This window comes from Dryobates pubescens, chromosome 21, assembly GCF_014839835.1.
Source record: "Dryobates pubescens isolate bDryPub1 chromosome 21, bDryPub1.pri, whole genome shotgun sequence".
Classification (NCBI taxonomy): domain Eukaryota; kingdom Metazoa; phylum Chordata; class Aves; order Piciformes; family Picidae; genus Dryobates; species Dryobates pubescens.
This window is the reverse complement of record NC_071632.1, coordinates 10,278,805-10,305,486: the sequence shown is the minus strand read 5'-3', so window position 1 is coordinate 10,305,486 and position 26,682 is coordinate 10,278,805. Positions and strand designations below refer to the sequence as shown.

At 56.4% G+C, this 26,682-nt stretch overlaps 1 protein-coding gene across 2 annotated transcripts in view; it reads left to right on the top strand.

Moving 5' to 3' along the window:
- The window catches only part of AGAP3 (ArfGAP with GTPase domain, ankyrin repeat and PH domain 3), a 102,032-nt gene that overhangs the window by 64,057 nt on the left and 11,293 nt on the right, over positions 1–26,682 (top strand). For both annotated transcript variants that reach the window (XM_054171178.1, XM_054171176.1), the window contains exons 11-13: positions 398–566; positions 18,078–18,251; positions 22,250–22,411. In XM_054171178.1, coding sequence (XP_054027153.1) covers positions 398–566; positions 18,078–18,251; positions 22,250–22,411 — 505 coding nt within the window. The remainder of the gene's footprint in view (positions 1–397; positions 567–18,077; positions 18,252–22,249; positions 22,412–26,682) is intronic.

Below are 26,682 nucleotides of genomic sequence, written 5' to 3'. Positions count from 1 at the left end.
TTAGGAGGCAATTCCTTCCAGTGAGGGTGGTGAGACACTGGAACAGGTTGCCCAGGGAGGTCATGGATGCCCCCTCCCTGGAGGTGTTCAAGGCCAGGCTGGATGAGGCCTTGAGTAACCTGGGCTAGTGGGAGGTGTCCCTGCCCATGGCAGGGGATTGGAAATAGATGATCTTTAAGGTCCCTTCCAACCCAAACTATTCTATGATTCTATGACTTGAGACTTCAGTGTAGTGCAGGAGAAAGCAGCCTGTGGTGAGCTCCCACATCCCCTGCAGCTCGCTGGCTGCAAACCTGTCTGTTCCCACAGGGTTCAGTTTTGGCTGTGTGGATGGGAGGGGAGCTGCAGGCAGTGCCAGGCAGGGCTGGTCATGACCCATGCTGCCTCTCTGCTCCAGGACTACATGCAGAACGTCCACGGGAAGGAGATCGACCTGCTGCGAACCACAGTGAAGGTCCCAGGCAAGCGGCTCCCCAGGGCCACCACGGCAGCGGCGCCCAGCGCGAGCCCCAAGGCCAACGGGCTGGCCAAGGAGAGGAGCAGCACACAGCTGAGTGGGGGCACAGGTAAGAGCTGCTGTGGGTGCCCCCAGGCTGTGCCACCCTTCCCTTGGTGCTTCAGTGGTGCCTCGCTTTGCCCAGCCACATACAAAAGCTGTGCTGGAGTCTTTGGGGAGTGCCCTTGGTGGGTGTTGGCACTGCTGTGTGGGTCTCAGGTAACCTCCTGGTGGGATTTCATGGTGGTTGGTGTCCAGGACAGAAGAAAGAGCAGAAGGGCTTTAACCAATGGTGTGAACTCCCTGGGAAGGCTTGAGTCTGATGAGTTGCTGTGTGGGGAAGATGTTGCTCCCCAAAACGATGGAAACCTCAGCAGGGACATCTTGTGATCCCTGGCAGATTCTCTTCTGATGCTTTCCTCTTTGTGCCCCCCTATTTCCTCCTCACTTTCCCCTGGGGAAAGTGATGTGAAGGGCTTGGGTTGTAATTCTGTGTGCAGCTGCCACAGGGAGTGGGGAAGGGAGGTTGGGAGGCTCTCTGGTTTCATTCGTGGATTTCATGCCACACTACTTACTGCTTCTCCTGACACAGGAGGTATCTCACTTGCCCAGGGGAGACTTTGAACTCAGACCTTTCCTGCTCACATCTCCCAGGGCACTGCCATGCCTTTGCTTTGTCCTGAGACTGCCGTCCCTGGCCAGGGTGGACGGCTTCCACACATGTTCTTCCCAGCCAGCTGTTGGCAGCAGCCTGGGGTGGCAGAGTCTGAGTCCTCTCCACTCTTCAGGATAACTTCAGGAGTGCTGATAGTGCTGCTGATAACAGAGATCCTTCACCATCTGGTGCTGCACTCTGTGCCACTGCCAGTGGGCTTGGGTGACCAGGTCCTCACTTCTACTCTATCCTGCTCTGTGCTGTAGGTCCTGCTGTCAGGGCAGAGTCAGCACTGTGCACCACAGCTCTCTGGAGCTGAGGCCTGGCAAGATGGGTGCAGCTGGAGGGGATGCCAGGAGCTGGCTGAGGTCCTCAGTGTCACACACATGGGGATGGGGCAGGCTGACATCACTGTGCTTGTGTGGTGCCAAAGGTGCAACAGCAAACCCTGCTGTGGCTGCAGGACAAGGCTGCAGAGAACATCAGCCACCAGTGAATGGGGGCAGTTGCTGCCTTTGCTGACCAAGGGTGTGCAGCTCTGCTTGTGTTCTGCCACAGCTCGTTCCCCTTAGTTTTATCACCCTCCCCTGTACAGCTTTGGCATGCCTGAGCATGGCCACCATCCTACCATGGTGCAGTGGTACTGCTTAGCATCCTGCCAGGGAGCTTTGTCCAGGCTCCAGCTTGGAGAAGGTCATGGGAGCTGTAGGGGGAACACAAAGAGAGGCCACAGAGAGGCCTAGGCTGATGACAAACCACTCACTCTTGTAACCCCAGATCCTGCCTTCAGCAGCTGCCTCAGAGGTGGTTGAGATGTGGCTTGGTTCCTGATTGCTGCTGCTTGGGAAGGCAGTGCCAAGGAGCCTGCCGTGGGACAGGAGCCCTTTTGGTCTGGTCAGCAGAGCCTGAGGAGATGCAGCATGTGGGGGCTGCAGCCACAGCAATTTGAACTGGAGAGAAGCTGCAGTTTCCTGGCAGGGAGGGTAATGAAATGTTGGAATGGTTTATCTGGAGAGCTGGTGGACTTGGCACCATGGGAAGGCTTTGAAGTGAGGTTGGTTATCCCTGACCTGGTGATGCTTCCACCCAGCTCACGCACGTGGCACTGCCTGCAGGGGCTCAAATGGGGATTTTCCAGTTTAGAAACCTGTGACTCTGAGACTCTTTGGTTGTTGTCATCCCTCTGAATGCTGTGGTGCTCCCCAGAGCTGCTGCATCATCTCGGGCACAGAAACCCTGAGCTTTGCCCAGGCTTTGCATGGTAGTGACTGTGGGTGGTGATCTCCATGGGTCAGGGAGGGTTTATCTCCTGGTGCACAAATGGGGAGGGGTTTGCTGAGGAATGTTTTCAGCTCATTCTGATGCCCCCAAGAGTAGTTACAGCTGAGGATGCAGTTGCCAGGGTAAGTGCAGTGACACAGTGACAATCCCCTGGCATGACTTGCTCACACCCTTCTGGAATGCAGAGTCCCGGCTGGGAGTCAATAAAGAATCTGCCTTGCTTCAGATCAGCTCTGCTGCCTCTGGGGCTGTTACTGGGCTTCACTGGGCATTTCTCACCTGATTCATGGGCAGCTGGAGGGGAAGCAGCTTAAAACCAGCAGTTCTCTGCCAGTGCACAAGTTCTTCTTCAGAGGACATGAGCTTTGGAGACCTGAATGATGTGCTGTCTGACACCAGGAGTGTCTGGGTAAACCCAAGTGGCCTGTGTTTAGACCTGAAAGCAGGTGATCCTTGGGCTCTTGGTGACCTGAGCTTTGCCAAGGTAAGTGAGTGTGCTAATTAATGTCCACCACATGCACAGTCCTCACCTGGGAGCAAGAGAAGAAATAGTAGATAAAGGGGAGAAGGAGAAAAAAAGAGTTAAGATTCCTCACACCACCTTGCCTGTGGGTGAAAAATGTCTGTGCAGCACATGGTGGGATTCCAAGCAACCTCCAGAGTACAGCACAACTTGGGGCTAGCTAAAAGAGGAAGAGGGCAGGAGCTTCCCTCTGTGAAACCCCTGGGGCTCAGAGCTCAGGGGGTGGTTGCACTCTGTTCTTTCAGCTTCCCCTGCAGCCAGAGTGGGGTTTGGCTGAAGCTGCAGGTGCTCCCCTTGTCCATCTTGCCCAGGGAGGCACAGGGCATTGCCAGACTCATGGCTCACTTTTGCAGATGTGATGCTGTGTGTGCCCAGGGAGGTTGTGTCATCTGCCTCCTTAAAGCCCATCCAGACATGGTCGAGGGCCGCTGGCTCTAGGTGGCCCTGTTTGAGCAAGATGACCTCCAGAGTCCCTGCCAGCCTCAGCCCTGCTGGATTTTGTGTTTGGGTTCTCAGTATGTAAATTGTGTATCCTCTTCAGAGATCTGGTGCAGACATAATCAGAAGTTTGGAGTCTCCAAATTCTTGTGTTTGGAGTCTTTTGGCTACCACTGAGCCAAATTTGATCCTCTGATATACAGAATGCCAGAACAGTTTTGGTTGGAAGAGACCTTCAAGATCAAGACCAACCCTTAATGCAGCACTGCCAGGTCACCACCATGTCCCTCAGCACCACATCTCCATGGCTTTGAAACCCCTCCATGGATGGGGACTCCACCACTGCCCTGGGCAGTGATTCAGCTGTGCTGGCTGTGGAAGCTCTGGGTGCTCCTGGCAGGGCTTTGGCTCATGCAGGGACCCACCTGGACACCCTCCCAGGCAGCAGTACAGGCTGGGCACAGCTTTGGGGGAGAGAGTTACTGTATGTAGGCTAAAGCTGAGATGTGCCACAGGGCCTGGGGACCAAGGGCTGGGGCTGGTAGTGTGCATGTCTCCAGAGGGACCCCACATGGCTCATACTGGAAGTGTCCTGATGGAGTCTGTCAGGGCACTTTCCAGCTTTTTGTATCTTAACTTCATGCTTTTTATGATGAAACTGTTTCTCCTTTGAATGCATCTTTGGAGTGCAGCTAAGGGCCCCATCCTGTCCTGAAGGCAGGCCTTCTGCTCTTTATCTCCTCAGCAAGGTCACACAAGAGAGAGGTGGGTGCTGGCCTTTGGAGAAAGCTGAGGAAAGGCTTCTTGGCAACTTCTGCTTGGTTTCTCGAAGGCCCTTTCCAACCTGCTTAATTCTGTTCTGTTCTATTCTATTCTATTCTAATCTATTCTTACCTCCCTGGTTGTGTGAGATGGTGCTGCCCATGATCCCGTAGTGGAAACGCCTGTGGGACTCTGGGTTTGAGCAGTACTGGGTCAGATTCTAGGCATGCTTCTGTCAGCCACAGCTGGTGCCCAGCAGTGCCCCAGCTTCATCAGGTGGCATGGGCACCGTGCAAGGTCTCCTGGGCCAGGCAAACCCAAGTGGTGTTTGGGTTGGAGAGGGCAGGGTATGGAGGTGTTGCCAGAGCTGAAGGATGCTGTGTTCCGGGTGTGAGTGGGCTGCGAGTGTGGAGCCTGCACCACAGATCCACAGCAGGTGTGGCAGTGCTGCCTCAGGTGGCTCTCTCAGATCCCTGCAGGTCCTCTTCCCACTGGAATGTCTCTTCTCTTGCACTCTTCTGGAAGCCTCAGATGTCCCTGTGCTTCAGTTCAGCAAGCTCACCCCTTCTTCACCCCTTCTGTGGCTTAAGCAGCGTGTTTCTGGCTTGGAGGACACAGCAACTGTGATTCAAAGTGCATGGGGAGATGAGAAGGGATTTTTAGTGGGGTGCCAGAAAGAGAGTGGGACAGCATCACTGAGCAGGGGACTGGTCCCAGCACAGCTGCAGCCCCAGGTTCTTTGATTTGCAGAGCTTGGTGGGGACCACAGCAACCAACACAGGGAATGGAGCATGAAGCACACAGCCTGTGGTCATGGTGTATGGAGGGCACCACTGGTAGCAAGGTGGGCAAACAGAGCACATGAGCCTGTGCCCACTGTAGCAAGCAGAGGGAAAGGAGGGCAAGGAACTGGCCTCTGGGAAACCTGCCCTGGGGGAGGAGGCTGGAGCAGAGATCCCTCAGTAGTTGTGACTGCACTCAGCAACACGAGGCAGGGCTGCTGGCAGCAGCAGGCTGTCAGACCCAGCAGCAGGAGCAGGGCAGATGCTCCACCTCAGCCAGGAGTGCTGAGCCAGCGTGGTCATCCCAGAGAGGACTCCTGGCCAGCAGTGCCCAGTTGGGCTGGACCTTGGAGGTAGGTCTGGGGCACATAAATTGTGGGAGAGACAGAGCCTGGCTTTAGGGGAGGAGGTGAAAGGGGACAGCTCTGCCTGGCTCTGTGCTGGTCGTGTGGGGCTCTGCAGCTCTCTGAGGACCACCAGCCCCTCATGGGCTTTGCTGCCAGGCTGTGTGGGAGAGCAAAGATTGCAGCAGTGTCTGCAGTGTGGAGGAGGCTGAGCAGAGTGAGCCCAGTTGCAGTCTGGGGGTGTGAGCTGAAGCACAAGGCATATGTGGGGAAGAGGTGGAAGGGGCTGATGTCACTTGGTCACCTTCATCCCGAGGAGCAGTCTGCATGGTCTGACATGCATCACGGCAGGCTGTGTGTGAGCCTTCCGCCTCCTCTCTCCTCTTTCCCCTCCTGTGGCAGATTGCTGCTGTGGCCAAGGGAGAGCACTGTCCTGAGTGTGTCAGTGGTGGTGGCCCCTGCCTGGGGGGCACCATCTTGGCTGATGCTTGTGCTCTGAGGTGGTGAGGACCCCCAGTCCCTGCTGAGCTCTGCGCGCTTGCCTTGACTCACAGGCAGGCAGCCAGCCTCTGGCACGGCACTGGGCATGCTGTGCCCTTGGCCACGGTGCCCAGCGGGGTGGTGGAGAGTCACCGGCAAAGCCTCAGGAGCCTGGCCCGGGCTGGAGGCGGCTCTGGGCGTCCAGGCGGCCGCAGGACCTTGGCTGGGTCCACGCCGGCCTGGCCGTGCCAGAGCGGTCGGCACCGGGCCGAGAGCAGCGCGCCGCGGCCAGCCGGCGGTGCTGGGGAGCGGGGCGGCAGCAGGGCACCCTGCCAGCCCCGGTGCCACGCTCTGCCCCCCGATGCTCTGCCTCTGCAGAGTGAGGGATGGGCTCCCCCAGGCCGGGGTTGCTGAGCCTGCTGTGATCATGTCACGTCGGGCTCCGTCGATGTTAACATCTCATTATCTTTGTTACTGTAATTACATTATCCGCTGCTTTATGCAGAATTATTCTCCGAGGACTAATTGATGGATCCATGTTTAATTCATTAATCATTAGCATCAAATTCGACAATTACAGTGCACACTGATTGTGGAATTTCAAATGTAATGAGGGAAGAATTAACAAAGAAAAGGGAAAACCTGTTTCCCTGGCACACCGCTGCTCGCCGTGGGGGACAGTGACATTGAGGAAGAGGAGGCAGCAGAGAGCAGAGTGGTGCAGGTCACAGCAGGCAGGAGGCTGCTGGGATCATCTCCTGCCTTTCCCCTGGCTGTGGCTGCACGCCCTGTTCTCTCAGGTCCAAGCAGGCTCATTAGTCCCCTACAAAGGGATGTGGCAGAGCCCAGCTCCCATCCCTGGAGCAAAGCTGCCTTCCCTGCCCCACAGACAGCCCACGGGTGCGGGAGCAGCACATCTCACCCTGCCTCAGTCACCAGGAGCGTGCATCCCCAGCGTCCCCGTCTGCTGACATGCTTTGCTGGCTGCTCATGGTCTGCTGGAGCTTGCTGCTCCCATGGCTTACCCATTCCCCTGTGGCTGGTCTGCTCCCTGCCCCCGTGCATAGGATCTGCTCTTGAAATCCCTGGCTGCCTTCATGGCTCCCTCTCATCATCTCAGTGCTTCCTGCAGCACTCCTCTCTTGATTTCAGTGCCCCTGATCTAATTATCAGCAGGGATGCCAGAGCAACCTGTCCAGTGCTGCCCCCAGCCAGAGGCTCTGCTCAGGACCAGGGCAGAGGTGAGAACCCTGCCCAGCTGTTTTGTTACCAGATGTGGGTGCTCTCCTCCACTTCCTCCAGATGTGCCACTGCAGAGTCTCCCAGCCCATGGAGAGGGGCAGCTTCTGCTTCCTATTTTGGTGGTCCTTGCCACTTCCCTCGGTCTGCAGATGTGGATGGGCCTGCCCTGGCCCCGTGTCGTTTGAAGGGCTGGGGACACTCAGTTTTCTGTTGTCACCCTTGTCTGAGATGCTGCAGCTGGCTGCCTGCTCCTGCTGCTCTGCTTCAGTGCAACTAATTGAAGCAGAGGTTTCCAGCCCAGTTTTCCTGGCTACCACAGCTGCATTGGTGACAAGCAGCTCCATGGGCAGGGGCAGCAGCCCCTGAAGCTGCTGAAGTGTGTGCCCAGGCCAAGAGATTCACTTCCAGCTGGGTCCTTTCCCTGCTGCAGCGTTGGCACTTCCTGAGGCCAGGAACTTGGACTTGGGGAGGCCAAAGCTGAAAGGAAGGTGGTGAGGGTCTGTCTGTGATGTTTGTGGTGTGGGACCTGCATCCTTCCCAATAATACATTAAAGGGTTGTTTGCAGTCTGAAGATGAAGATGAGAGATTTAGTGGAAGTTATCTGTAATTAATATTTTGCATCATGAATCATGTATAGGACACTGCAAATTCACATGTATATTATAAATACTCTAAATTCACTCTACCATTCACCTGCTGACACCATAGGAATGTTTATCTGGCTGCCTGGAGCAGGAAGATGAATCCAAATGTAGGGTTGGAGCCATTGGATTCAAGGATTTGCTTTGGGGAGAAGGTAGAAATGGTCAGGGCTTCATGGGGGAGAGGAGGGTTACATCAGGAGCTTGAAGGGATGGGATGAGGCAGAAGAGCTGCAGCTAACTTCAGTGCCAAGCTCTTGTTTTGGATTGAAGCTTGAAGGACCAAGAGATGCTGGGTCAGCTTCAGGTTCTCTTTGGCCAGTGTATGCCAGAGTCAGGATGATTTTTGTGTTGCCAGGCACTGTAACTGCTCTCTCAGATGCTGTTGCTTCTGTCCAGAGAAGAAAAACTGAGGCAGAGATGAAGCCAAACTCATCACAAGCCTAAGAATCGGTTTTTACTTTCCCAAGAACTTTGCCTTTTTCAGCCTTTGAAGTGTGGCTGTGTGCAGGGAACTCTGGTTTGTCAGTCCTTAGAGCCTCCAGATGGGCTCTTGGAGCAGGAGGAACATGGGAGTAGGGGCTGGTGGTGACAAGTGTTGATGTAAGTGACATGTACGTAGTTCTGAGAGGGTTGCAGTGTCCCAGAAGGAAATCCTCATCTCCTGAGGCCTGGGCTGCTCCTGCTTTCCTGCTGCTTTCAGTGTTGTTGGGCACCTTGATCCTGTCAGAAATCTGAGATCTTGAAGATGTCAGACCACCTCACTCCTCATCACCATCCCCATCACCCTCAGGTCTATGCTGACCCTCACTCTGCCAGTTCATCTCCAACCCACTGTCCTTCAGGCGGGAGGAGATGAGCAAGCACCTGCCTGGGCAGTGATCACTTCTGTGAGGTGGGGCTGGTGTGGACCTGTGGGTTAGAGAGGTTGTCCTGTGGCTAGTCACTGTTGCCTGGTCTGCACAACCTCTGAGTGGGAAATGGGTGAGGGTCCTCTCCCTGCTCAAGGGTCTCAGCTACCTGTGCCCTCTGTGGTAGATTCACCATCAAAGTGTTCATTTTCTGGACGTTTTACTGAGTCCATGAACTTCAGCTCAGCCTCAGCTTCTGGTGAAAGCCACAGGGGCTCTGTGGATGTGCTGCTGGGCACCAGAGCCAGGAGCTTGCCAGCTGTGTCACCACAGGCTGCCATCCTGCCCCTGCCAGGCTGCAGTGTTGGGCAGGGCCATGGCAGGTGGGAGACTCAGGTCATCTCTGGTGTTGTTGGGGAACCTGGGGTGTCTGGCAAGCTGCTTCTCATGGTCCCTCATGTTGTCCATCTGCACCATAGGAGTGGCTGTGCATAGAGCAGGTGCAGGAAGGTGCTGGAGGTCCACCTGAAGTGGCAGAGGTGCACACCAGTATTGTGGGTCTGAACTGGGCCTGCTGTGGCACACCAGCTGAAGCTGCTGCTCCACGGGGTGTCCAGCAGAGCTTCACACCGAGCTGCTGGGCTCTGCCCATGAGAAGGACCTGCAGGTGCAGCCCTGCTCTGTGGCAGTGGCCACTCTCACTGTGAGAGCATCCAGATGCTGTCACAGCCCTGGCTTTGCTGTTTGTCCCCAGGGTGGGCTTCCCTCCTCATTGTCCAGTGCAGTGAATCATCCAGGCTGTGCCCAGGTGCCATCCAGAGCCATCTCCCCACCCGGAGCCCCTGGTCCTTGGGAGCAGCCAGGCAGGGAGAAGCTGTGGGAGGGATGGGAGCACAGGAGGGAGCTGCCAGCTCTTCCCCCTCCTCACCCAGCTCTCTCTGCCCTCCCTGATGGGAAACCAGAGATTGATTTTCTCCAACCCAACAGTATAATCACTAACCCTAATTAGAGATAATTACTGGGACTTGATGCACTTATTACTTGCTAGAACACTAAAGGAGCTGTGCATGGCAGGGCTGAACAGGGAAAAAGGCCTTGGAGAAAGTGAGGAAAAGAACAGGGAGGAGAGGAGATCAAGGCAGGCAGGAGGCTGTGAAGATCCAAGCCCAAGGACAGTGGAGGTGCCAAGGGAGGCCAGATGGGCACATGGCTTTGTGGCATGGGGCAGTGAGCCAGACCCACTGGCTGGAGTCATAGCTATGAGCATTCTGCATCACTGAACATCTGGCTCTGGGTGTTGCAGGGCACCTGGAAGAAGGAAGAGGGTCTGATTTGTAGCCACCTGTGAAAATCCCTGTGTAAAACACTTGCCCCATGTTGCCAAAGAAGCCTGGACCGATGGGGTGGCTGGTGTTCTCAGGGAGATGAGGACCTCCTCCAGGAAACCCTGCTTGCTCTTCCCTACAGACCATGTGTGTGCTGCCAGAGGGAGAGGGGCATGGAGCAGCTTGTTGCAGGCACAAGCTGGTGCCCTTCCTGCTGCCACCAGTCAGCTCATCCCTGCTTGGGTGCAGAAGGGTCACCCTGCTCATCCTGCCTTGGGTCCCCTCTCTTGACCACTCCTCTGCTGCTCTGCTCTATGGGCACATAGGTTCAGTTTGGGATCTTCAAGGCGCCCAGCTGACCATGGGCTGTCCTGGGGTTGTGCACAGCAGTGGGGTGCTGCTGTGGCCAGGCAGCCTCTGGACAGGGTGAGTTGGGCTGCAGAGAGCAGGTTCTGAGCAGGGAGCTGCAGAAACAGGAGTGGTGTAAGAAACTCACAATTCTGGCATAAGCCAAGTGGCCTTTGCTGCCGCCAGCACTGGTGAGCTGTGTGCAGCAGCTGCTGCTTCATCATTCCCTGCAGTACTTGTCCAGGTTCACACTTGTGCAGCAAACCCAGAAGGTTGTGGGTCTGCTTCCTTCCCTCCTGCAGCTTTAGCTCAGACCCAGCTCCCTGCCCATAAATGCGGATCAGATGCTGGCTCCTGTTGCTGCAGCCTCTGTGTGATCCATCCTGTGCCAAGCTGGGCATCTCTCTTGGCCTTCTCAGCTGCATGCTGTCTCTTCTTGCCTCGGGCTTCAGGCTTCTGCAGAGACTGTAAGTGACACCTCTGGTCACATTTACAGCCCAAGAGAGAGATCCCAGACCAGGACCTTTCTTCATTCCTCCACTCCCCACTGCCTGCCCCCAGCACTTTGGTTTGCACATCTCAGCAGCGCCGTGTAAGGTGTTGGAGTGTGAACGGTGGTGGGGTGGTGACACAGAAGCGCTTGACCCAGTGACACCAAAGCTTCTGCAGGCTGAATCCTGCTGCTTTCCAGCAGTGCCACAGCCCCCCTGGAGAGCACCAGGGTTCCTTACAACATCTGAGCAGATGTAGAGAACAAGAGGAGAGCTGACATTTCCTAGTGGCTTAGGTAAAAGTAACCTTGACTTTGTGGTGCCGGAGTTCAGGCAGAGGAAAAATCAAATCAGAAATAGGGTATTAAGCACAGACAGACACACACAAAAATGGGGATCCCAGCCAATTTCACCAGGCTGAAAGCAATTATGAGCCAGATCATTGGGGAAAAAGAATTTAAACAGAAAAAGAAAAAAAAAAAAGGCAAAAAAAGTGAGACATAATTAGGAGTTTTTAAAGAACATTTTTGTGGATACCAGAAAGTTAAAATCAAGAAGAAGGTTGCACTGCTTAAAAATTCATGAATCTGGGTTAAGAGGAAACAAAGTGTTCCCCCTCTGTCTGGACAGTGAGGAGTGCCCAGGGACAGGAGGAGGCAGAGGGCAGCGAGCTGGGCAAGCTGTGTACATCTGCGTGCCTGTGTCTGCATAAAGAACAATTAAAACAACAGCATCGTGCTAAAGCCACCGATAATTACTGAGCAGAAGCTGAAGGCTCCTGCAGGGAGGTGGCTGCTAACACCGGTGAGGTCCTGCACGGCCAGCTGGCACCACGGGCGCGGGCTCTCGCCGCCACGCAGCCCTTCGCCAGGCTCTGCAGACCAACATCCGCCACCAGTGATTAATGGTGAGCAACCCTCGCAGTGACCCTCCTGGCTTTGTGGGCAGCATTCCTGCTGCTGCCCTTCCCAGCCTTGCTGTGACTCCAGCTGCCCAAAGGGGCTGTGTGTCGCCGTCGGTCTGGGTCCAGCGGGGCGGTCAGGCACCTTGTGCCTGCTCAGCTTCCCGCCACCGCCACGCCTGGAGCGGGGCAGGTTGAGGGAAGAGGTTAAATAATCCAGCAAATTCTGCTGCTGGTTAAGAAATCAGAGCAGTCACCCAGGAGGTGGAAGAGCAGCACACCACAGCTGGTGGGCGCAGCCTCCCACCACCTTTCTCCATAGGGACACCGGTGGTCAACTGAGGACAAGACCAACGCTGCCAGCCGCATCCAAGAGCCTCTCTGTTTGCAGACGTTTGCCTGAGTGTCGTCTGTGCTGCCTTCCTCCTCTCTCCCCTCCACTTGTAGCTGCTTTACCTGAAAAAGAGACAAATCTTGGGTCTCAGTGCCTTCTCCAACACAGACACAGAGGTGCAGAGCTCACAGCAGCTCCTGTGTCCTGCCTGATGGTTCTCCCTGCTCTGGTCTCAGTGGTGCACTGGGGTCTCCTTCACCCCGCCATGGGTCTCGACCTTACACTCCTCTTGTGCCCTGTACTTGGTGAGCTTTGCTTAGACCACTGCCTTGTCCCCAGCCTCTGATCACCCTGTGGTGGTGTTGTACCTGTCAATCACTGGCCATGGATATTTCCAAGCTACTCACCTCCAGCTTTTCCATGTTCCATGGAGTATCCACAAAACACACAGACAAAAGTGGTGGATTTAATACCTGAAGCTCATCTCCCAGCTCACCTTGTCCCCCCTTGGCTAGTTTCAGGAGCCTCCATTGCCATGGTTGCAGAAGGGGATACAGAAAAGGTAACCAGAAAAGACAGGGAAAAGGTTTGCTTGTTTTTCTAGGTTCATTAGGAAGTAATGGTTCCTAAGACCCAGCATTATTGACTGTATGGAAACAGCCAAATGGTTAATAAAGGGCAGGGGGGTGGGGGGAGGAAAGGGCCAGTTTTCAGTGAACACTTGTGTGTGGTGTCTGGGAAGAGGCAGGCTGATGTATCTTATCAGAGTGATGAATTCTTCATATTCCAGCTGTAATTAGGAAGCATATTAAACAGCAGGTAGGAGATGGAGACATGTTCGAATCAGCACGTCTGAATTATTTAACCCAGGAATCCTGGAGGATGTGGTCAAGGCCTTTCTGAGGTGTTGGTGGTGGCTGTCAGTTCTGGGATGGAGAGCACTTCTGGAGGGCTGAAGTTCATGGGTATCATGTGTCTACAGTATGAAAATGAATTAAATGGAGAGAGCTCAGAGAAGAGCTGTGGAAAAAAGGAAATGCTGCAGAATGCGCCTTGCTGTGGAAGATTCAGGGAGCTCAGGGTGGTTAGTTTGTCACAAAAGAGGTTCAGAGATGTTTCAACTCTGTCTGCAAGCACCTCTGCAAGGACAGAAATTTGGTAATGGAGAGCTCCTCAGCAGATCAAGTACTGGGCAGCAGGGGCAAGACAAATCAGACTGGAAATAAGTTGTGCAGATGTCACTGGTGAGGGTAATTAACCCCTGGAATGAGCTGTTGGAGTCCCTGGGATCTCTGTCACTGACAATGTCCCACTCAGGGTCAGGAGGTTGTGTGGAAGACACAGTGTGGTCTAGACAGGAGGGAATCTGCAGCAGACCTGTGGTGGTAGGAACAGATCAGAGAGTCAGAGGGGTCCTGGCTGCCCCTGCCACCCTGTGCAGATGTGCTGTCCAAGTCCCTATCCAGATGTGCTGTTGCTTGCTCTCCTGGCAGATCCACCCCTTGCCCACACAATTCCAGCAGCCCCCCAAGGGCAGTGGAGCAGCAGGGGAGCAGGCAGGGTGAGCTCTGGTTAGAGCTCCAGCTGCAGAAGGGCTGAGTGGCTGCAACTGCCCAAAGTGTCCAAGGGTTCTGGGGTGCAGCCCTCACTGCAGCACCTGCTTGCAGGCTCCTCCAGTTTGCTGGAGTCCTGCTAATGCTCTGCATGGACTTGGCCACCACCTCAACCAGAGGTGAGTCTGGTGTGGTGGCTTGAGATGCCTTGGCTTATCTTACATGCTCCTGAGTCTTGGTTGGGAGATGGGAGCTTAAGCTGGTACCAATTCCTGGTCAGCCCTTCCTGCCCAGCTGTGGGCACCTCAGGTTTTCAGTCCTCCCAGAGATGTCTGGACCATGCAGAGGTGTTTCTCCTGGTGGTTTATGCTCCTGGTGGATTAGCCTTGGTAGGAGCTGGGATGTTGTGCAGTCACTGTGTGCATATGTCCAAAAATGTGCTCTCCAAAGCATGCTAAGGGAGGAAGGAGATTCCCCTGTGTCAGAGCATCTGTGAGGCCCAGTGCAAGGCGATGCCCCCGCCGTGTGCAAGCTGCCAGGTCCTGATGGCCTCGCTCAGAAGCAGGGCTGGGAAACCTCGGTCAGCTGCAGTTTGGATTGGGGGTTTTGTGCAGACATTGGCTGTTAGCAGAGCTGGGCAGGACATCTGTCATCCCAGAGCGTGCCCCACCATGCCTGTGGGGCTGGAGAGGTGCTTGGCCTCGTTGCCATCTCCCGGGGAGAACGTGGAAGTTGATGTCTTTCCAATGGCGAGTCTGCGTCCTGGTGCTTCTGGCTGGTGAGAGCTGGCCTGCCTGCTTTGGCCTCCTTGCTGGTAGGAATTCTGCAGGAGGAAAAAAAATGCCTGTGTGCAGCAAACAGCATGCAGAGCTTTGCTCTGAAAACCAACCTGCCTGGGACCCTCCTGGCTCCAGACCTGCTCCGGGTTGGGGGCAGCTCTGGGCACGCAGCCGCAGCGCTCCCGGGCAGCTGCATTCCTGCCACAGGCAGCTGGGTGCCCATTGACGTGAGGGGTGAGTGATGGCTGTGCCAGCAGGGATGGCAGAGGCAGGCAGCTCCACCAGCCTCCTTGGCTCCTGCCTCCCCTCCAGAACCCTTTGGTTCTCAGGACTGAGGAGTTTCCCACCAGCTGGAGGTGGGTTAGCATCCAGCCCGCTCCACACAGCCTGGAGCAGCTGTGGCTTTGGGACATGCTCCAACTGCGGAGTCCTCAAGTGTCAGTGCCCCGAGGTGACCTGCAGCAATTCTGAGCTTTGTCTGGAGTAATCGATGAGCAGCTGGCAACAGGTACCTGGGACTCCTGGCTCCTTGGTGGCTGTCACTGGTGGCTCCCTGGGATGTGGTTTGGCAGGTGGTGAATAGCAGCAGCCTGCAGTGTGCTATTGGTCTGCTGCAGAACAAAACAGGGTTTGCTCCATGCCAGGGTGTCCCCACCCCATCCTGGGGTGACCTCCATCACCATCTCATGCTGTACAGCTGGGAGGGTCTGCTGCAGTGTAGCATGGAGGCAGAGTCCTCTTCCTGTGCCAGAGCACATGCCCCTTTTTCATCTTTCATTTTGCTTGCCTAGTTTAGAGGGAACACATCCAGCAGCTGCAGGTGTCACTTCCAAGGGGATGCAATCCTGAGAGCTCTGGCCTGGCTGGGACCACCTTGCAGACCCCCAGGAGAAGCCAGAGCTGCTCAGCTGAGAGGTCCCTGAACCAGGCAAGCAGCCAGGCTGCGAGGATGTGTCTCTGCAGAGGGATGGCTCCAGGCAGCTGGAGGACAGTGCAGGGAGCTCCTGGGCAGGCTACAGAAGCTGTTGCTGGTGGTGGTGGCAGTGCTGTTCCATTCCAAAGGCAAATTTTTGGGCACTGTTTCTTCATGGCAGGTGTCAGGCTTGGGAGACTCATGCTGGGCTCCAGTGTGGGGTTGGGTGGTGGCCATGGGCATGCAGTGTGGACTCTGGGCATATGTGTTGGTGACTTTCCCAAGCATGCCTGGTGTCCTGTAGGTCACACCACAACTGTGCCCACCTGCCCTGGCATCATGGTGCTCCCAGAGCAGACTGAGTAGGGCTGAGGGCAGGCTGTCATGGTGCCCAGGGCTGCTGCTCTGAGAGTCATGGAGTCACAGAAACATTTTGGGGAGAAGAGATCTTTACGCTCATGGAGTCCAACCATGAACCCAGCACTGCCAGGTCACCACCAAACTATGGCCTCAGCACCACATCCCCACGGCTTTGAAACCCCTTCAGGGACAGGGACTCCACCACTGCCCTGGACAGCCTGGTCCAGGCCTGAACAACCCTCAAGGGGCAGTAATTGTTTCTCCTGTCCAACCTAAACCTCCCCTGGGGCAAACTGAAGCCATTTCCTCTCATCCTGTCACTTGTTCCTTTGGAGAAGACACTGACCCCACGAGTCTGACCTCAGCAGCACCTATTCCTGCTGCTGGCCTCACCTACCACACTGTGCCACAAAGCCAAGGAGGTCCATCCATGGGAGCAGGTTTGGAGGATGCCATGGTCACAGCAGCATCAGATGGCCCTGGCTCTTCTCAGGGCTGGGGTACTTGGGTGCCTGCACTTGGCCCTCCTCTTCTCCAAGCACAGCCTGGCTTGGGGCCTGCAGGCGGTGTCTGAGCTCTGGGGACAGCCCATCCAGACCCAGCTCATCCCATCCCAGCAGCGGGTCCCCAGGACCCAGCTCTTGCCAGCCCTGGGAGGGTGGCGTTGTGCCTGCTCCAGTGGCAGCAGCTCCCTCCCAGGAGCAGGCAGAGGAGATGGATGCGGCAGTCAGGAGCGGAGCGCCAGCTAATTACCCTTCCGAGTGTGTCTTGTAAATTAAGGGCTAATTAGAGGCAGAGTCAGTGTCAGGGCTTTACACGTGTTTCTGTGGCGCTGAGCAAGGGAGGGGGGAGCGAGAGGTAGCCAGGCTGGAGGCAGAGGAGCTGCCAGCTCTGCTGCTCCTGCCCCAAGGGTGCCGTGGCCCTGGCACCTGTGGCTGATGGGCACCGGGTCCTGCGAGCGTGACTGTGGTGCTGGCAGGGTGGGCAGGAGCTGCAGGCAGGGTGCATGGAGAAGCCCTCACAGGGCAAGGAGAGCAAGGACTTCAGCTCTGTGTGCCTGCATGGAAAGCAGGGTGGGAAGCATTGGCTGTGCTGGCTATGAAGGAAAGGTGGTTATGGATGGCAGGAGTGCCTGGAGCAGGGGTGATGCCCCACATCACCCCCACTCTGTGCCCTGCATCACCCCCCTCCTCATCCTCCTCCATTCAGCACATGCCTTAGAGCTGCCTTCTGTAGAGGGGCATTTGAGTTTCTCAAGCTGTTTTGGGCACTCTGCCACCTCTGGCAGCGCCCTGACACCAGTGGCATCCAAGTCCCTTTCCTTAGGGACAGAAACACAACCTTATGGACAAACCTGTGGCTCCTCTGCTCTAAGGGTGGCTGAGCAGTAGTATAGGTTGCCCAGGTTCTTTGAGAGCAAAGCGAGGCTGGGTCTGTGCAGAGAAGACACAGTCCAGCTGGGCACCTGTCCCTGCAAGTGTCCTGCTCTCCAGCCTTCTGTGAAAGGAGTCACATACAGGCCAGCTCCATGAAACAAGTCACTTGATTTCTCTTGGCTGTGGGGTGGTTACTCTGGTGGGGCTGGAGCAAGCAGGTGAGTCGGGCTGTGGGTGAGGGTTTCATCAGTCAGGATGTTGTGGCTGGAACTCTGCCTTTCCTCCATGGCCAGAAGGGCTGGTGCACGAGTCCCCAGCTCGGCATCTGTGCCTCCAGGTGTGGAAGGGAACAGGAGAAGGGCTCCCAGAGCTCTTTCCTTCAGAGGCTGAAGCCAAGCACCCTGAGGGAAGGCAGAGGCAAGGGTTGCGGTGGACAGGTGCAGGGGAATCCTTGGAGGGCAACTTTCTCTCCTCAGCAGATTGCCTGCAGCCTTCAGCAGCCAGATCTGTGCTCCATGGGGAACTGTTCCCTGCTCTGGGAATGTTGGGTGTTCCTATAATTCAGAAACACTTGACCCATTTCGAGTCACTGAGTGATCTTCTGTGACAGCCTCTAGTCACCAAAACACTCCTTTCTCGGGAGTTCAAGCTCCCAGGCTCAGCTCCAGGGATTTCCAGTTAATGGGAAGAAGAATTTCCTCCCATGGTCCCACTTTACAGATGTCTGGTTCCCTGCTTGTCCCCTGGACATCCTCCATGGGGTTTTCCATCTACTCCTAGTGCCTCCAGCATGGTTGTGTTTCTTGTGAGGGACTCACAGGGGGTGCAGGTAAGGGGTGAGGATGGACATGCTGGCTGTGGGATGAGTTTGTACTTGTCCAGGTGCCTGAGGCTGCAGTGAAAACTGAGCAGACCATGAACTCCAGCTGCAAAATCCATCCAGAGGGGAAGCTCTGTGCCAGGCTCTGTGTCCCAGGGTGCTGCACTGAAATCCATCCAGCTGGGTGCCCCTCCAAGAAGTGGCATGTGGTGGGCAGGGTTTTTTTCACAGCACCTTCAGAAGGTGGTAGGCTGGCACCCCGACAGAGTCTGTCCTCATGCAGGGCCAGCTGGGGGCGTGTTGCATCAGGACAGCTTTTCCTTCCTGCACCATGCTTCAGAGTGGGAGTTGGTCCATGCCAGGTTTGTGTCTCTTCTGCAGGTGCTCCCCACTCGACCAGCAGCACCTCCCTGCACTCAGAGCGCTCCATCAGCGGCATCAACCTGGTGGGCTTCAGCTCCAAGCCGGACGGCATGCACCAGCGCTCCTACTCTGTCTCCAGTGCAGACCAGTGGAACGAGGCCGTGGCCATCCCTGGCAGCTGCCCCAACCCCTGTGAGTACCACTTCTGACCCTGCTCCCCTTGGCTGCAGCTCCTGGGGACGATGATTCTGGTGCTGGGGTGGTCCTGTGGCTGTAAGCCTATAGGTTGCTGACAGATGTTGGATGCAGCCTTTGGGGCCCTGAGGCTGTCCACCTTCATGACGGTCAGCTGGTGGTGTTCAGAGCTGGGGAGAAACTCCTGCTGGGCACAGCAAAGCTCCCTCCATCTTACCAAGGGCTGCTGCTTGGTGGCAGGACTGCTCTGACCTCCCTCCTCCACCTGCCCTGCTCTCAGCACACCATGCCAGGGGTGACCATTGCTTTCCCCCATCTCTGCACCCCGTTGGCACCCCCAGCTCCCTGACTTTGGGGCAGCCAAATGAAGGTGGTGAGAGGCTGGTGAGACACCAGGGCAGGTTGCCCAGGGAGGTTATGGATGCCTCCTCTCTGGAGATGTTCATGGATAGGTTGGATGGAGCCTGGTCTGGTGGAAGGCATCCCTGCCCGTGGCAGGGGGGTTGGAGCGAGATGATCTTTAAGGTAGGGACCATTGTGTGGTTCTATGAAGAGGAGTGATTCCTGTCCCCGGAGCAGACAGCGAGCATGGCCCACTCCCCAACCCACCCCCCTCCCCACTCTCCACGATGTTTCAGGACAGTTGAGTGAATTAAAATAATTCATACATTTCCCAACGTAGCCACTTTGCCGAATTGGAAAATAAATGCTTTTGTGCTGCATTCATCACTCCTTCGTTCCCGGCTCTGCCGCCGCACTAAAAAAGCAGTTAAATGCACATCAAGAGTGGAGGAGCCATTTCCATGCCTGCTCGCCCCTTGTAGTTCTCATTAGCGCGGCAGCCGCCCCCCGCGCGCTCCCAGGGGCTTTCGCAGTTTAGAGAGAGCCTCTTTATGATCATTACCGGAGTCCGACTGTGCGGGCGCCATTTGCAGCTGAGGAGCCTCCTCATTTGTAACTGTGAAAAACTATCAATTTCAGCGCGCCTGATGCAGCGGCTCCATCATTGGCCCCATCAGCTCCCTGCTGGAAGCGAATTAATCAGACGGTTACTGCTGATGGGGCAGCGCGGGGCCGGCAGCGCGGGGCGCAGCGCTGAGCATTGATGTGCGCGCAGCCTCCGCTCCTCGCCCGGGACGCGGTGGCCGGCGGGGCAGCCCCAGCCCCCGCGGCGCTGGAGGGACCGCGGCTCCCGAGCCGTGTGTCGGACGCAGGTGCGGCGGCTGGGATGCCGCAGGGCCGGAGCTGTGCTGGGTGGGGGGGGAGGGGGGTAGCCGCCGTGTCTTGCCTGGGCACACCCCCAAAGAATCACGGAATGGGTTTGGTTGGCTCCCGGAGTCCAACCTTTAACCCTGCACTGCCGGGTTGCCACCAAGCCGTGACCTTCAGCACAGCATCTCCACGGCTTTAAATCCCCTCCAGGGATGGGAGCTCCACCACTGCCCTGGGCAGCCTAGGCCTGGCCTGGCTAACCCTCAAGGGGAAGAAATTGTTCCTCGTGTCCAACCTAAACTTCTGCTGGGGCAACTTGATGCCCTTTCCCCTGTCCTCTCCCTTGTTCCGTGAGAGAGGAGACCAATCCCTACATGGCTCCAGCCTCCTTTCAGGGAGTTGTAGAGAGCAATCAGGTCTCCCCTCAGCCTCTTTTCCTTCAGGCTGAACAACCCCAGGTCCCTCAGCCGCTCCTCACAAGACCTGTGCCCTACGTTTGTGCTCTGGCACTGCCTCGTGCAGACAGCAGATGGGCAGCACTGCTGTTGGCACCCTCAGTGTGTTTGCAAAGGTGATTTTGCTTGCCCTGGCTCTGGCCTGGGTGTGCTTGTGACCCCCCCCAAAGCATTTGCCTCTTCTATGCAAAATAACCTGGAGGCTGACACCAACAGGAGCCCAGACACTGCTGCTTCTCCTTGTGACACAAAGGGGTGGGTGGCGTTCCAGGGCTCATTGTGTGTCTCCAGGGCTGGTGGCCCCACTGCACTGTACCCTGTGCCCTGTGTTAGTGTCCCACAGACATGGCCACAGCAGCATGGCCACCCCTCTGCTGCAGGGCTGAGCTGAGCTGAGCCAGTGCAGTGCTGAGCCAAGCTGGAAAGAAGGAGAATAAGCTACACCTGATCTTGTTGAGGGACTGTTCTACTCACGTTCCACTTGCACTTCAGCACAACCCCAGCCCCGTTCCCAGCAGGTCTCAGTTTGATGACTTTAGCTGCTGGGCAGGAAGCAGAGCAGGGATGCAGGTGACCTCTGTGCACAGAGCAGGAGGTGTCAAGCTCTCAGGGGGTCACCTGGGAGCTGCAGAGGTGCAGGGACCCTCATACTGAGCCTGAGGGTGGGTAGGATGCTGGTGGTGCAGGGTTCAGCCTGGGGGATATCCTGGTGAGCAGGTGGACAGCAGAAGTAGGCTGGAGGCACCACGTGTAGCCTCAGATGAGAAAGTTCAGGTCCCTTGTGACATCCAGGCTGGGAGATGAAGGTGCCTCACACCTGCTCCGAGTAGAGTCCTGCTGAAGGGGCTCAGTAATTTATATTTATGAAACCAGAGTCTGCTTTTATTAGATTTATCTCTCTTAATTGTCAAGGGTGAGCTATTTCCCTGTGGATAAATAGCAGCAGAAACACCCTGCTAGTCTGTGTCAAGTGCAGCAGAAACCAGGGCTGGAACAGCTCCAGTGCTGTGTCCTGTCCCAGCCTTGCCAGGGGGACACTGGCCTGCTGGACCTCTGTGTGGGGCAGCTCCTGGCCACCACCTGTGTCCCTCTCTGACCCACTGCTTCGTGTCTGTCTGTCCTCCACAATCCACTTCTGGGTGTCTGTTCTGCCACACAGAGACAGACCAAGCCCTGGTCTGAGCAGCCCAGTCTGAAATAGGAGAGCAGAGGCTGGGCTGGAGCAGGAGAGGGGCCGGGCGGGTGGCTGCGGTCTTTGCTGCTGACGGGCGCTGCCCTGGCTGGGCGCTGCCATCACTCTCTTCATTTAGGTGCCACAGCTCTCTGGCGGCTGGAGGCTGGGGCTGGCTGGGAGACACTGGGCTGTGGCTGAGGGCCGGGAGCTGCCCGGGCGGTCAGCGGGGCTGTGGCCGTGCCCCCGGGCCGCAGGGGGAGCGGGAGCGCATTTGGGAGAGGGTTAACGGTGCGGCGGGGGCTCCTGCGCCTCGCTGCCTTCCCCGGAGTCTGCATTTTTATGCTGATTGGAAGCCTGCGCTGTGTGTGCTGCTGAAATTGAATGTCAGGCTTTTGATTTTGTTGCTGGTCTCTAATGAAATTTGACATTTAATGGTGAGTGCAGCGGCAGCGTGTGTGTGTGTGATCGGAGCTTGATTAGCGCGCTCTAATTGACAGTAATTAGGCAGCTCCCTGATTGTTTCTAATTCTGCTATTAATTGTAAGGAACAGTATGATTGAGGATAAATTTGGTGCGTTGCTGCTGGGGATGCAGCTCCTTCAGCTCCATATCGGAAGCCTATTGAGACCATCATGCTTAGGTTCCTAAGTGTGGCAACCCCAGTCACCCCGGCTGGCAGAGCAGTGCCGGGGGGAGCGGTGCTTCCACAGCGGCACTGCGGAGCCTGGGGCCTGGCTCTGTGCCTGAGGGGGCCAACAGCACCTCCTGGGACTGTCCCTTCCTTGAAACATGTGTGTCACACCCTGTGAGGACCCTGCTGCTGAGCTGCACCCGTGGGGACGCACCAAGGGGTTGGCATATGGAGCTACCCCCCATGATGCCACCACTCTTGTTCCAACAGCATAGGCGCCAGCACTGCCCCTGTGTGATAATCCTGGGTCAGTCCTAGGGCAGACCATGTCCAGCCTGACCCAGCCCCAGGATTCTGCCAGCCCTCAGCCATGGGGCTGAGCTGGGTGCTGTCTTCTCTGGTGCGGCTGTGCACCTTGAGCCAGGCCCAGCAGCGGGGCCATGCCCAGGACATGTGTTTGTCTCCAGGAGGAGCAGGCTGTAGCTGTCAGGCCGCACATGACTTGCTCTGTCTCTGTCCACAGCTAACGGCACTGCCGACTCTCTCAGCTCCAGCCCCAACATTTCCAGCGCTGCCAGCCCGAAGCTGGAGCCGCCCCCGTCACCGCATGCCAACAGGAAGAAGCATCGCCGGAAAAAGAGCACAGGGACCACTCGGCCTGATGGCCCCAGCACGGCCACAGAAGGTAGGAGAATCTGCTGGAGAAGTTCTTCTGTTTCAGCTGACACAGAAGCATTGCTTCACCTATGATAACAGTACTCGTTTTTTTTCATGAGATATTTTGGTGTCTCCATGTTTCTGGAGAGGGACTCAGAGTTTGGCAGGGAGCCTGTGAGGCACAGAGACATGTTTTTGACTGTGCAAAGCCACCCAGATTTATCCAGGTAGAGGTTAGGGTGGCAGCTGCCTTCTCGAAAGTCTGCATCTGCAGTTAGCCTCTGTGGAAAAAGTCATCCTCAGACTTCCAGCCTTGGTGTAATCCTGGGCCATCCTGTCCCAGCACTGAGTGAATCTCTGTAGTAAACCAAAATAAAGAGCTGGTTCAGATGGCTACAGGCAGGGGAAAGGGGTTAAGAGAAGTGTTTGGAGGTAACAGCTGCTGCAGAACAAACCAGAACATTTCCAGCCCTACAATTGCTGGCCTGTACCTGACACAGCATGCTGCAGCTGGCCTGGCCTCTGGCTCCAGCCACAGGGCAGTCTGGAGACCTGCAGCCTCCCTTGCCCATGGCAGAACAGCCCTCTCTAAGTTCTGTCTCCTAGAAACATGATGGTGGTGATCATCTGCCTAGGAGTTGGGTAGTTCTGTGGTTCAGTCTTTTCTGTTGTAGTTTTCTGCATCTGAAAAGCACTGAGCTTAGGACAGCTTCCCCTTTGTGGTGGTGGCTTCCAGCATCTGGAACATCACTCCAGCCTGTAGCACATGCTGGGTTTCTCAAGGAGAGCAGGAAGCATTCACTCTCTGCATTTTCATCCTATTAGACAGCTGCTGCCTCCTTAACTCTGGGCACATGGTGACTCTTTGGGCACGTTGCTGCCCTTCCCCACACCAGCTCTGGGTTTGCAGCTCTCAGTGTGGGGCTTTGGCAAACAGAAAGGTTCATTGTGTGGCTGGAATGTGGGGTGCCAGAGAGGAGAAGGACTCTGCACCCACACTTTCTGCGTCCAACCAGGCAAGAGAGCCTGGAAACACTGGAGAGAGCTGTAAAGAAGGTCCCAACCCTGGCCTGGGGACTGTGTTTGTGGTGTGCACTGTAAGGTGTCCAGCTGAGCAGGTAAAGACTGGGAAGCACAGCAGTGATGCTTCCGGTGCTTCCAGAGAAGGAAGCAAGTCCTGCCAGGCTCTTAGCTGACAGTGTGTGAGGAGGTGCAGTCTGGGATCTCAGCTTACATAAAACAACGCAGTTTTTTAGCAGAAAAGATAATTAAATGTGAAAACAGTTTTATGAGGCAGTAATGCAGAGTAACCACTGCTCAAAGTCTGAACTATCAGTGGCTTGTCCACAAGAGAAGTGTGACCCCCTCGCCTGGCAGAGTTCCTGGCCTTCTGCATCCAGGTGGGCTGAGCAGATGATGGTCTGCTTCCTCCTGGGATGCCCAGTCTGTGGATGGTTTCTCTGCTGTTTCACAGGGGTTTTGTTCAGACACAGGCTCACTCTGGCTGTCCTCCCCTGTTTGCAGCATCTTTGGGAGGTGGCACAGCTGAGGTTCCGTGTCCTGAGGTTGTGGTGCCACAAGATGTGCGTGAGAGCATCAGAAATGTTGTCTGTTATTTCCTGCCCTGGTCCTTAGCCACAGTGGTGTGCTGGGCAGAGACAGTGTGCCATCTGCAGTGCCATCCAGGCCCTGTCTTGGGCTGATACAGCTGATTTAGAGCCCTGCCAGGTGCCAGAGCAGTGTCACTTTTTCCTGCAAGGTGCATTACTTTGCATTGATCACCACAGAGCTTCATTTGCCAGTGAAGTGTCAGTTACCAAACTTCATTTGTCACTGCACAGACCTCGCACACAGTTGCTCCTCCTGCTGCCAGAAGCCTCTGGCACCAGAATCAGGAGCAGGAGAAGGGGTGGGGTGGGAACCACAAAAGGGAAAACTCCCTTCCCTCTGCAGTGCTGCTGCTGCTGCTGGGACACGTGGCAGCAGGGTGGGAAGGGAGCAGTGGAAACACCATGTGAGGAGGTACCAGAGCACAGCAGAGCAGAGGGGACATCCGTGATCTGCAGTCAGTATGAGCATCCCACCTCTGTCTCTCCCATCCTCTCCATTCTGAATCCAGTCTGTCTGAGTCCCTCTGTCCTTCTTCAGTCAGTGGATGGTGCAGCATCCACCGGCTCAGCGCTGTGGTCAGGCAGAGGGGGCAGGAGCTGCTCCTCCCAGGCTCACACTGGCTCAGAGTGGTCCCTGGTGTCTCCACACGGGACTGCTGTACAGGAGGGTGCTGCCTTTTGGTTGGCTTGTCAAAAACTTACCTTGGAAGTATCTTTTCTGTAATCTGCTTGACTGGAAAAGGGATCCAACTGCAAAGCTGGGCTTCCAAGGGCTGGGTCAGTTCTGTCATCCTCACGGTCCTGCATGGCAGCCTTGCAGCAGAGTGGAAGCTGGCAGCAAGGAAATTAGAGATAACAATCCTCTGTGTGAGGTCCTGTCCCGGTGTCTTACTGGTCAGCCACTGCTTCCAGCTGTGAACCTGGGGCTGAGCATTGCCCCACATCACAGGCATGACTGATGACCTGTGTCATGGGCTGGTGCCCATAAGCTTGTCCTGTTCTTCCTTGTGTCTTTTTTAGCTGGTTTTGGACAGTTACAGCAGGGTTTTTTCACAGCAGGATAATCTGCTTTTGGCATTGGCATAGCCAACATGGTGAAAGTTGTGTGGGCAGCAGAGCTGTGGTGCAGCTGCCATCCCTGTGGGGTGCATCCCAACACAGAGGGTGCACCCTGGGAGGAGGGTGGGGGACAGCCTGGTGACCAGCCATGCTCTCCCATGAGCTCACATCAGCATGGCCCTGCCACTGTGGGGAGCATCACTGCTGGGATCCCCAAAGCCTCCTGCTAGGGCAGACCCCAGCAGCTGGATTGGGTTGGACATGGTGTCAGGCTCAGCCCTTGGTGACAGCAGCACGGGAGCACGAAGGAGCAGATGGCTTGGGCTGCAGCCAGGCTGCCTTTGGAGGCTCCCATCCCAACGGCTGCACCCATCCCAATGCCTGCATGTGCAGGGCACAAGCATCTCAGGTTAGCATCCTGAGAAAGTTGGTGAGGTCTGGGGATAAATTGCCATCAGTTTATCTCATTTAGGAGGTAATCAGAGGCAGGGACGTGCGGAGCAATTGAATCTTAGTTGTTCTGAAGTATCATAAATCAAACGAGCTGTTGCTTTTTTACATGGCCGCATGTTAAAGAGAGTGCCGTGTCAGGCTGCTAGGGAGCATCAGCAAAGTATGGCAAGCGTGGTATTGGGGATGTCACCGCGGCAGGGAGCGCTGTCAGGGAGCACCCACTGCCACGGGCTGTCAGGGGACGCCGCGCAGCCCCGGGAGGAGCTCCTCACTGAGAGAGAGCTCGTCACCGCCCCGGCCTCAGGGACCATCGCGGGGGAGTGTGCTGGAGATGGAATCCCAGCAAAGCGCCGTGGCCGGGAGCGCCCTGTCCGGCCACAAACCGTCCCAGAGCCCCACTGGTGCTGCGCCCGCTCCGTGCCCGGGACCCCCGGCTCGCCAGGCGCGTCTGACGGCAGCACCTTGGCGACGCTCCCTGCACCAGCATCCCCCTGGCTGCCAGAGCTCGGGGGATAATGAACTTCTCATGTGCTTAAAGAGTGATGCAGGGTGCATGGCGAGAAGCTGACAGCCCCTTAATGTGCTGCTCAGCGGTGGCCAAACGACGCGGCTCTGTCTTTGTTTTTTAGTTTTAAAACCCAGGGGAAATTGATGGCCGGTACAGAGTTGTGCTGGGGCACTCCGCGTGATTAATGCCAACTGTCAGGGGCTGCCGGGGCCCATCCCGCGGGCTGGGCACGGGGCTGAGCAGCTTGCTGGGGATTCCAGCTGCCGCAGCTCGGTCCCCGCCTGCCCCACGCCGCTCCTGCCGCCCGGGCGCTCCTCCGCCAGGCCTCTCCATCCAGCGCTAACGAGACGCTCCCCATGACAGAGCCCAGCAGGCGTGCCCGGGCATTGCCACGCCATGGCCAGTCCCTCATCCCCAGCAGCACCACAGCCCCTAGCTCTCTGGTTCCTGGGGGCACCGCTCCTCAGGCCTCTGTGTGCACACCCAGGACCCCACCCGAGCGTCTGGTGGAAGCCTCCACATGCACCATGAAGCCTGTGTTGTCCGTGCCCCTCCTCCTGTGCCCACAGGGTGACCCCCCTCCTGTCCCCAGTGTGTGCACACACCCACCATGGCCCCTCTGCACCCCCCCAGCCCCACCGTGCTGTGTGCACACATAATGCACCCCCT